This window comes from Aptenodytes patagonicus, chromosome 18, assembly GCF_965638725.1.
Source record: "Aptenodytes patagonicus chromosome 18, bAptPat1.pri.cur, whole genome shotgun sequence".
Lineage (NCBI taxonomy): Eukaryota > Metazoa > Chordata > Aves > Sphenisciformes > Spheniscidae > Aptenodytes > Aptenodytes patagonicus.
The window spans coordinates 6153011-6163510 of NC_134966.1; the positions used below are offsets into that span (position 1 = coordinate 6153011).

Below are 10500 nucleotides of genomic sequence, written 5' to 3' on the forward strand. Positions count from 1 at the left end.
GGCGGAAGGGGGCGGTACAAGCGCTTGGACCAAACTCCCATTGGTTAAGCCCCGGGGAGGAGGCGGGGATAAAGCTAGAACATCTCCAATCAGATCGGGAACCGGGAATGAGTTTGAGCTTGACGGACGTGCCATGTACCCCGTAGCTTCCAAAGCGGGGGTGTGGGGGCGCTCTGCGTTGATGGACGGGAGAAGTACCCAATGGAATTAGAGCGGGGAAATTCATGGGCGGGCCCAGCCCCTCACAAGCCTCACGCAGGCCCAGTGGCCCGAAACAAGCGGCGAGGAGGGGCCGTCTCTTGGCCCCTCGATGGGCAGCGCGGCTGGCCAATGACAGCGCGGCGCTGCCGGCGGGAGGCGAGACCTCCGCCTGACGGGCAGGCGGGCTGCCCAATCAGGCGAGGCAGGAAAGGGGGCTGATTCTGGAAGCCATTACGCCAGTGTCGCAGGGTGGAGGCCGTTGAGCGGGGTTTGCTGGGTGGCTGCGGTACGCAATTTGCGTATCGTTGGCGGTGCCAAGGGGGGAGCGGAGGGGGACGGACACCTCCGGGCCCTGAGGGGCCTCGGGGCCCCCCTGTTGTCCCCGGCCCCGGGGGTGAGCAGGCCTGGGGGGGCCCCGCCGCCTCTCGGCCCTGCCCAGCCTCCCCCAGGGCCCCCTGGGCCCGGCCGGCCCCCCCCTGGCCTGCAGGTGTCCCCCAGTGCCCCCTCCTCGGTGCCCCTCATGGCCATGGCGTCGCCCCCAGCGCCCCCAGCCAAGAAGCGGAAGATGAACTTCTCGGAGCGGGAGGTGGAGATCATCGTGGAGGAGCTGGAGCGAGGCAAGCACCTCCTCATCAACCACTTCAACGCGGGCGTGCCCCTGGCCGCCAAGGCCGCCGCCTGGCACGACATCCTGCGCCGCGTCAACGCCGTCGCCACCTGCCACCGCGAGCTGCCCGAGGTCAAGAAGAAATGGTCCGACCTCAAGACCGAGGTGCGACGCAAAGTGGCCCAGGTCCGGGCTGCCATGGAAGGGGGAGGCGAGAGCCAGAACGGCAATGGCAACGGGCCGGAGAGCGAAGACCCGACGGGCACTGCGACCGCCCCCGTTATCCTCACCCCCATGCAGCAACGCATCTGCAACCTGCTGGGAGAAGCCACCATCATCAGTCTGCCGAGTGGGGACTGCAGTGCAGGTGACGGGACCGAGATACCCATCACCGCATCAGCCACCACGGTCACCCTGACCCAGAGTGAGTGCTGCGCCTGCTGAAGAAGCTCTGTGCTGAACTGGAAGGTCGTACGGGGGGCCCAGACACCCGCCTGCGAGGAGGCCCTGAGCCCTGTACGGGGAAAGCCCCGGCAAAAAGAAACCCCCGCGTCTCTGTAATGAAAATGCCATTCCCAATATGTCCCCATGCAGTAGGGCTGCAAGATACGCATGTACTGAAAGTCAGCTCGGCCTTAAGAACAAGGGAAGGCAGTATCCTTTGCACCGTGCAGCTTCTTCGGTCCCATTCTGGGGACAAAAGCAGGGGGAGAAACCTCTCCAAGGCTGATTTCCCAGTTTGCCCCAAAGAGCAGCTGTCCTTCTGACAAGTGCCATTCTGGGTCTTGTCTTTGCCCTTATGTCAGGTGGTTAATGCCGCTTAGAAAGATTGTTTTGAACTGGAGGTTGAGAAATTACTTTGTCTAGACAGATAAGGCATGCCCTATTCCATTGGACTGTGCAGCCTAGAAGGAAGCTCAAATGAGGGTGGAGTAGACTTAAATAGGTCATTTTGTGCATTGCTGTTCATTGTATGTTATCTCACTGAACAGGCAGTATTCCTGTGATACTCATTGAATAGTCCTGTAGATAAAAATCCCGGTATCGCAGCTACTTCTTACCCCCTTTCTGTCCTTTGTTCTCAGTTCCTGCAGAGACAACCTACCACAGTCTGGAGGATGGAGTCGTGGAGTACTGCACAACAGAAGCGCCCACCACAGTCACCGCCGAAGCACCCTTGGAGATGATGGCGCATCAACACGAAGTGTCTGCGAAACCCCAGGAGCTGAAAAGCCGAATTGCCCTGAACTCAGCCAAGCTCTTGCAGGAGCAGCGAGTGACCAACTTGCACGTGAAGGAGATTGCCCAGCACCTGGAGCAGCAGAATGACTTGCTTCAGATGATTCGTCGCTCTCAGGAGGTGCAGGCATGCGCCCAGGAGCGACAGGCACAAGCCATGGAAGGAACACAGGCGGCACTGAGTGCCCTCATCCAGGTCCTCCGCCCCATGATTAAGGACTTCCGTCGATTTTTGCAGAGCAATACACCCAGTCCATCGGTCACCGCTGACCCCAGCCAGACGGGGCAGCAAGATGGCATGATCCAGTGAAAGAAACAGTGATGGGATGTCTCTCTTGGAAAAAACCTGCCCGTGCTGCCGGTGGACACCGGCAGCGAGGGGTGCTAGCTCTTGTCAATGTGAAATGGCTCACCTTGGAGTCTTGCTGAGCCTAAACAGCTTTCTTTCTCTGTTAATCTTATGCTAATCTGCCTTTTCAGACTCGTCATGCAGAGCCGTAGCAGGATGTTGTAATAAACCAGGAACTTAACATCGGTTGCTTTAGTCCCTCAAATAATAGATTTATTTAAAAAAAAGACAGTTACTTTTTTATTTCTGTTTGGAAAAAACTCTCCTAAGTATGACACCTCTCTCTCTCTCTCTCTCTCTCTCTCTCTCGATCTATAGCTTTTAACTGACTTCTGACGTGGAGAGTCTTCTTGCGATATCACAGTACTGCAGCTGCCAAGGTACAGTTATCATAAACTGTAGTGCACGGTAGTGAATGCATTTCTGTCTCTTGCTGAAAGCATTTACTGGAAATGGGGTACTGGATGTGGTACAACTTTCTCGCTGCACCGAGAGTTACGGATACCGCTCTCAGAGCGTGACATCCAGCCCATGCAGACCAGCACCAAGCCTACATACAGTTTAAATCCCACCCGCATCCCCCAAGGTTATAAATGGGATTAAAACAGTGCATTCACCTCATGCTCTATCTGCGTACGGTCATGAAATTTCACTTTAAGCTTGGCAGATGTGATGAAAATTTCATGTCTTGGTTACCAGATACTGTCCTGGGATACGTATCGGAAGCGACACGTTACCTGTCTCAGCGTAGTTAATACACAAGGGCCTGGATGAGTTTCACTCAGGTGGGTGTAACAGGTGAAACTCCATCTCTGTCTCCTCTGCATAGTTTGTCACCTCCGTAATACCTTCATCCATCAAAGTGGACCTGGACTCCAGAGCTTCAGCCGCGCAGTAATTCCCAACATTTAGGAGTTTGTCAGCCACGGTTTTAATTGAGTGAATTTTGGAGTGTTATTTGGTTCTGCTGTGGCGGTGGCATTTGTTCCGTACTTGTTAGGAGCTGGAAGCGAGTACAGCCGTTCTTTGTTAGTCTGCTAGCTGGCTTCGAGTGGCATTCTGAGAAACGGGTCTGAGGTTCACCTCACTATTTTCTTACCATTATACAGGGTAAAACAACATTTGCAGCCACTTTTCTCTTCTTTGAGGTGTTCAGGCTGTGGGGCTTGGTCCTCAGTGGGGAAGCTTAATTTCACAGGATGGTGAACATGATTCTCACAGACTTGCAGTAACTTCATAAACTTTTGGATTAAAAGCTCCACTTGCACATCCATGGAAGCAAACTTCAACAAAAAAGAAGAAAAAGAAGGAAGCATAACTCTTCTTCTCCCCGTACCTTGCCAAGTGTGTCACATTTAACGGGCTTGTTGCTTGCCAGATACTACTTTTGAAATGGAACTTTTTCAGAGCTGGTATTTGCTTGCTGTTAAGTCTCCTTTAGGGCTGAGGCGTGGTGAGCAACAGCTGATGAGGGACTGAATTTGCACAATCAAATTAAACCCTTACACAGCCTTTTGGGGGGGAGATGCTGGTGGGGGACCCCTGGTTAGAGCAGTAGGTGAAGAGGCTACCGCTGCCTGTCTCTGGCCTTTACTCATCTCTCGTCTGCAAGTCTGACGGGGTAGAAAAGGACAGCGCGGTGGGAAGGGTTTGGCCCCTGGAAGACTCCCGACCCTTTGGCACTGACATCTCTGCGCTGAGTCAGGGCGGCACCAGCTGCGCCTTCCCCCCGCGTGCGGCATCTCGCCACATGAGTAACACTCGCCTGACTCTGCCTCTCAGACTTCGTGGAATCAAATCAATCGCTCAATTGAAATTTATTTTTAAAGTGAAAACTATGTCATATGTGTTGGTTTACCTCATTTGTGTAATGATCTCTTCTTTACAAATATGAATTTTAATAAAAAATACGTTTTTGGTAAACAGGCTGTTTCAGTTCATCAGCATGCTCCGGGGCAAAAATGAGTTCACGACAACAAGTTTGCAACAGAGACTCCTCGCTGAGAAAGGGCCAAAGAAAGCTGTGAACAGCCACATGTCATGGTAGCTTTTTCTCGTTTGTTAAGTTTGTGGCCTTGTATTTACATAATTATAGTCTTTTTTTTTTTTCAAATAGCAGCTTTTACACCCTTACCTTGGAGCACTAGTTATTTCATTGTGTATGGCAGATTACCGACGCATACTAATCTCCCAACTGCTCAGAAGATGCCACAATACCCTAAAATGATGGATGAAGTACCAGCCTTTGGCTTTAAATTGCAGTGTGCGTTTTTTCAGTGACTAAGCACTTAAGCTGTGTTACTGTTTCACAGGAGTAAACATGTTGCCCTTGGAACCACCCATTTTTCTTGTCTTTTCAGGGTAAATATAGAGCTTAGTCAAGCCAGCAGCGTTCAGGTGCAAATTCCGCGCATGCATTTTTGTCTCATTAAAAAGGTGCAGCAACATTTTAAATACAGGGTGAGCAGTGCGATGAGGGGCTTGGTTGTTGCTCATGACGAGGTCATCAAACTTGGGGAGGGAGAGAGAAAAGTGTCCCTTAAAGTCAAAACCAGGAGAAACAGGTAAACAGGGCACTCACAGGGCAAACATATACGCAGGGCATTCAACTGAGCAGGGAACTGGTGCCCAAACAGGACAAAAGCTAAGGAGTAACATCTGTAGAGGTTCGTTTGTGGTCCTCTACTGTTCTTTTCGTACCTAGAGATTTGGATTCAGTATCCAGAGCAGGAAAGAGCCACACAGGGATGTTCTGCCGCAGGGTACCTCAGAGGTGAGGGCGAGCGGCATCCTTCGTACCTGCTGGAGGACGAGAAGTTTGGTGGGGGACTCTTGGTGAGTAGCAGATGAACTTTGCAGCAATTGGAGGCAGCAGTCAAGCTGCCTGCAGCGCCAGTAGCTGCTTCAGGAGCAAAACTCTGGTCGTGATGCGTGCAGCTCAGGCATGGCTTTCCAGGAGATGGCACTGCGCAACGGGGCAAGGCGCGGGGATCCTGAGCTGCAGCAAAGTACCTCACACTGCAGGGCCCTGGCAGGACGGTCCCAGAAATGACCCTCGTCGTCCAGACCTTTTGTGATCCTGCTTGCTCCTCTCGCTGATGAATCTTTTCAGGACTGAGAGCCCAGAGAGGAAGAAATTCAATGGGCAGAGCTCAGCGATGAGGAACACCAGTATCCCTAGAAAAGTCAGGATTCCTGGGAACACAAACCGGGTCCCTCTGCTTCCCGCAAACACGGGCAGAGGACGCTGAGACGTCGGGAGCTCACGTCTCTCTTTGGGATGAGTTCACTGCAGAACCAAATGGGCAGGCACAAGATGGAAAACCACATGACTTCTTTAATTATAAGCAAAGGGACAGGTTTTAAGATTTTTTAGAAGACCACATGTAAATGTGTCAGTATCCCACGAGTACAGTGCGCTGCCATAGCTACATCGCAGCTCTGGGAGCAGATCCCCGCCGAGGGACAGAATGATATTATCTGCGTACTCACCCAAATTACCTTTACCTCCTCCAGCATGTTTTTAAAGTTTGTCAAGCCTGTTTTGGCAAAGCATTCTTCTGTGTTTTTTGTGTCTTTTTCCTGTTGCCATCTGAGAGATTATTGCCGGCAGGTACTGTCAGCACAGTGTGGTCTGTTAAGTATGAAAATTGAAGCATTTAAGATTGTCTTTCTTGAAAGCATCCGACAAGAAGCTTCACACAAATGATCGTCACAGCTTCCAGGCTGCGTTTTGCGAGCAGGAATGAAGCCCACATCACCTGTAAACTGGGCTCATGAGTCCTTGGGTCCCAGCCCTGCAAGGTGATTAACCCAAGGCAGAAGCCCAGCCCCAGCAGGGACAGTTTCTGCTACCTCTACCGCCTGGGATCCCAAATTAGATGTTGCCGTGTCCAGTGGGAACCACAGACTTACGGTTGTTTCTGCTGCGTTTGGGGTAACAGCAGCATTTGTGGGGCTGCAGCCAGAAGCATGGAAGCAGTGGGAGAGCCCACGGCCAGCAAGTCTCCTGTCCGTGAGAGCGCTGAAGGTGACACCTGGGATACAGACACAGGATAACGCTTAATAAACACAACAAGCCTCGAGGCAAAGTGGGTTCCAGTCTGCAGATTTTGGAAGGGGCAAACCAACTCCCGTTCCACCGACAGGCCTCCCAGAAAGAAGCGGAGAGTTCTGCCGCACATTCCCAGGACACACTGGAGCAGATACGGAAACCAGTAAACAAAAAAAGCCAGGCAGCTGGATTTTCAGGTCTGGCCACATGCTTGAGGAAAGGAATCCACCGACTCCAGATTCCTGTGCTCCCTTTGTCTCTGGATAACAGGATCCCCCATCCTGGCAGGCCAGAAACCCACCGTGCAGGTGTGTCCTTTGCACGTCCAACAGGAAACCCAGCCTAGCACGGAAAGTGAAACAGTTCTGGCCTTTATGATGATGAATTCAGTTAAATATGGAGCCAGTGAAAAACACAGGCAGATCAAAGTAGAGCTCGCAGCCTGTTATTAAATTAAGCTGAGAAGATGCAAGCTTGGAATAACTCCACACCAAAGGATGATCCTATGTAATGGGGGTAGATACCCATTCCCCTCACAAGGTTTCCAGCAGCCTGCACGCTACAGACGGGGCTCACACCGCTGCGGTGTCCTGCCCCAGGGGCCTGCACCCCCTGCCCCATTTCGGGAGCTCCCCGGCCTGGGTCTGCCCCCCCAGCTCCGGGGAAGGCACCCACCCACCGTGGGGGCCCGGCCCGCAGCTCCCGTGCAGCTCCTCAGAGCGAGTGCATTGCAGGTGCTTGGCCGCCAGCAGCGCGAAGAACACATTTATAGCATAAAGCATCGTGTGATAGTCTTTTCTTTTTGGGTGACGAGGCTGAAAGCTCATTAAAGCCATTCTAACAGAGGTTACAGGTGTAACAGAGGAGAGCCATTATTGCGTTTATGCTGTTGCAGCAACGTGTATAATTTAGTTTTCAAACTTTAATCATTTGGCTGCTGGGACAAATGGATTAGCGTGATGATGTTTTCCAGAGGAAGATGCTGATGATGTAGTTTTCAGGGCTTGATGATTTGCTCGTCTATCTGGGATTCCCATGGGATAAGAGATAGGATTTAACGGCTCACCAAACGCGTTACAGAATCTATCCCGCTTCACCTCACTGAGTTTTGCTCCTTCTGAATTTATCTTGCCTTGTTTCTTCCCCGCTGCTTTTCCTCAGTCCTCGAAGTGGGGAGTGAGGAGGAGGCAAGAACAGCCATCTCTCTCACTGCTCACTCACAGCCCCAAGGTGAGCAGACCGTAGAGATCCCAGCCCCTGGCCGGCGAGACACACCTCTGTGATAGCAGAGGTGAGGCCCAGACTTAACTGCAGAGCCCAAGCTGATAAATTATCCCAGACTGATAAGACGATGCCCTGAGCCAGCAAAAGTTGAGGAAGTGGTGGCGGCACTGGGGAGCGGCATCAGGAAAGGCTTAGGTCAGGGAGAGCATGGGGCAGGGACGTGGCTGAGGTTCACGGAGCAGAGGTGAGGTGGGCACGGCGGGGCCGTGGTCGTAGAAGAGAAATCAACAGCATTTGAGTCTGGGGTAAGCAGAGTTAATATATATCAGAGCGCCCTGTTCACACACACGGCCCCTTAGTGAATGGATTGGACCTGGATCAGAAAATAATATAAAGCCAGAGGGATGGTGGATGGACGGAGATACCCTACGCTCACATTCCCTCTGTGGTGCCTCCGTGGGGCTCAGACTCACCCACGCTGACACCCTTCCCAGCAGGGCGCGCGTTCGGAGGAGCACTGTCCCTTTAAAAAATGTGAATTTGTCCAGACACAATTATGCAGCATAAACACAGAAAAATCAACAGGGTGAATTTTGAACTAATAAAGATTTAATCTCTAAGTCATGAGACTGTGTTTGTTAGGAAAATATACATACCCCTGAGAATCCAGCTACGGTTGCTATATTACGCACTGTTCAGCAGCTCACTGGGCATTTTTCCAAATCCATTTATTTTTAACATCAGTCACATTATTCAATTAATTATAAAAACACTGAGGTTTTCAAGAGATGTTTCTGATAAAAGTGCAGAGTAAATATGCGTGAGAACAGCAAGGATTAAAATCTCTGTAAACCTTAGCATTTGGGGCTGTTGCTATAAACAAGAGAAGTCCGAGGAGGAGGTTATTTATCAGAGTGAATCATACCAGGTAACACACGGCCTCCTCCCACACCACAGAGAGATCGTTTGTCCTTTACCTAGTGATGGAAGCGAAAGATCGACACGTCTGTTACTGGTACGCTCAGGGAATGAGAAGTGTGAGGGACAGGGCTGGATTCTTCAGATGCTTCCAGCATTGGAGCACCCAGCTTGGCAAATATTAAATATTTAGCTGAGCTCTTTCCCAATAAACTGAGAAACAGAAAGCAAAAACACCCAGCCCATCTCTAGCAGTGTCTCGAGGCCTTGAAAACACCAGATATCCATTGATGGAACGATTCAAGCCCTACCTTTAAAAGCAGCCTCCACAAACCCTGCTCTGTGGGAAGACTGCTATCTCCTGCAATGGTTTCACCGTACCAATATGAAGTGTTTTCCCAGCCCAAAGTCTGTGTATCTGCTTAACCTGGTAAGCAAGAATCATAGCAACGCATTTGGCTTAATCCAGTTTTTAACTTTTATCCAAGTACGTTGCCGTGTACTTTTCCTAGCAGATGTTTTTTTTAAAGACTCACATTGTGGTAGAATTATTTGATAGCTCTGATATTGTCTGCATAGATGGCGAAGATTAAAGGCAAGGAGTCTGGGCATCAAAGCCTGGCAAAGAGAGCAAGGACTCCCAGGCTTTCATCCAAGCTTTGCCAGACATGCAAATCAGCCTTGGAAAAAGTCCCTCCCAATAAGCCTCAGCTTCTCTGGAGTAGAGACTCTTAGGCACATCCCTAACTTTAAAAAATAGGCAAATCATGTTGATGATTGCAGACTCCTTCAGGACAAGGAGAGACATTTTGTTCTGCTTGCCCTTAAACGGTGGAATCCTGCCTAACCAGGGATCCCAGCCACAGCACAGGACACGGCAGCAGCACATAATAACAGGGAGCCATTTTGATGAAGAGATGTGTTTAACTGGTTGCCACATCTCACACACGGAGGATGAGACTCCAGCTCCTGGCCCTGCCTGGCGCTGCCCGCAGGGGTGTGCAGTGCCGGGGCCTCCCTCCCGCTCCAGGCCAGCCAGCCCAGACGCTGCTGGTCAGCCTGACCCACGGCCCACTGTGTGGTACCTGGAGGCGCGGAGTGAGGACGGGGTGGCCACACCGCTGCGTTTGTGAGGCAGCGCTGTCTGAAGAGCAGCGCGCCTGCAGCGCATGGGACGTACCCGTTGGAGGTCACCGGGAGCCGCTTGGGCAGGGAAGGCACTGGGACAAGGACAGGGCAAGGGGTCCTGGCTGTCAAGGGGCAGCGCTGAAGAGGACGCTGAGAAACGACGTCTGTCAGGGCTGCCTCTCCCATCACCTCAGCCCAGGCAGGGACACCTCGACTGCAGGCTCCAGGGGCCGAAGCCTGCCATCCCCTCAGCCAGCCCGCTCCAGCCCCGCACGCTCCAGTGCCAGCTCGGGGCTGCTCGGCCTGCGGAGGGGCTATGGGACATCCTGGGGGGGGGCGGAAGGTCCGAGAAACCCCCCTGCCCGGCAGCCACACGACTGGCCAGGCAGCCACGCTGGGCCGCGCTCCCGCCACTCTCCCCGCTGAGGCGACACCGGGGCCGCCGCAGAGCCCCCAGCTTCCCGCCCACCCCCTCAGCCAGGAGGCGGGTCTTGCTCAAACCGACAGCCTCCGCCTCCAATCCCGCGCTGACTTCCCCGCCCCGTGCTGGAGCAACCAATCAAAGTCTTGCTATGCTCGACCCTCCTCGCAGCTTGCCCAATCGGGCGGCGCCGCTCTCCTGCTCCCCTCCCCCCTCTCCGGTGAAGGAGGGCGGGGGGGGGGGGTTACGTAGTGTCGGGTTGGTATTCCCGAAGCGCGGTGGTGGCGTTGCTCTGCCTTGTGGCTGCCTGCGGCGTTGGCGTAGCGGCCGCAGTTGGCGTAGCGCTAGCAGAGGCGGCT

At 52.7% G+C, this 10500-nt stretch overlaps 1 protein-coding gene across 4 annotated transcripts; it reads left to right on the forward strand.

Annotated features, from left to right (window-relative positions):
* Positions 1–491: 491 nt before the first annotated feature.
* On the forward strand, positions 492–4313 carry NAIF1 (nuclear apoptosis inducing factor 1). Of its 4 annotated transcripts, none has more exons than XR_012996766.1 (3): positions 492–1232; positions 1894–3181; positions 3506–4313. XR_012996766.1 is itself a non-coding variant. In XM_076355492.1 (2 exons), the coding sequence occupies exons 1-2, from the start codon at positions 722–724 to the stop codon at positions 2355–2357; spliced, it is 975 nt and encodes a 324-aa protein (XP_076211607.1). In that variant the 5' UTR covers positions 492–721; the 3' UTR covers positions 2358–4313. The 4 variants fall into 4 exon arrangements, 1 of the variants encoding a protein (XP_076211607.1); XR_012996765.1 differs by having other exon boundaries at positions 1894–2776; positions 3096–4313; XR_012996767.1 differs by having other exon boundaries at positions 1894–2776.
* Positions 4314–10500: the final 6187 nt, after the last annotated feature.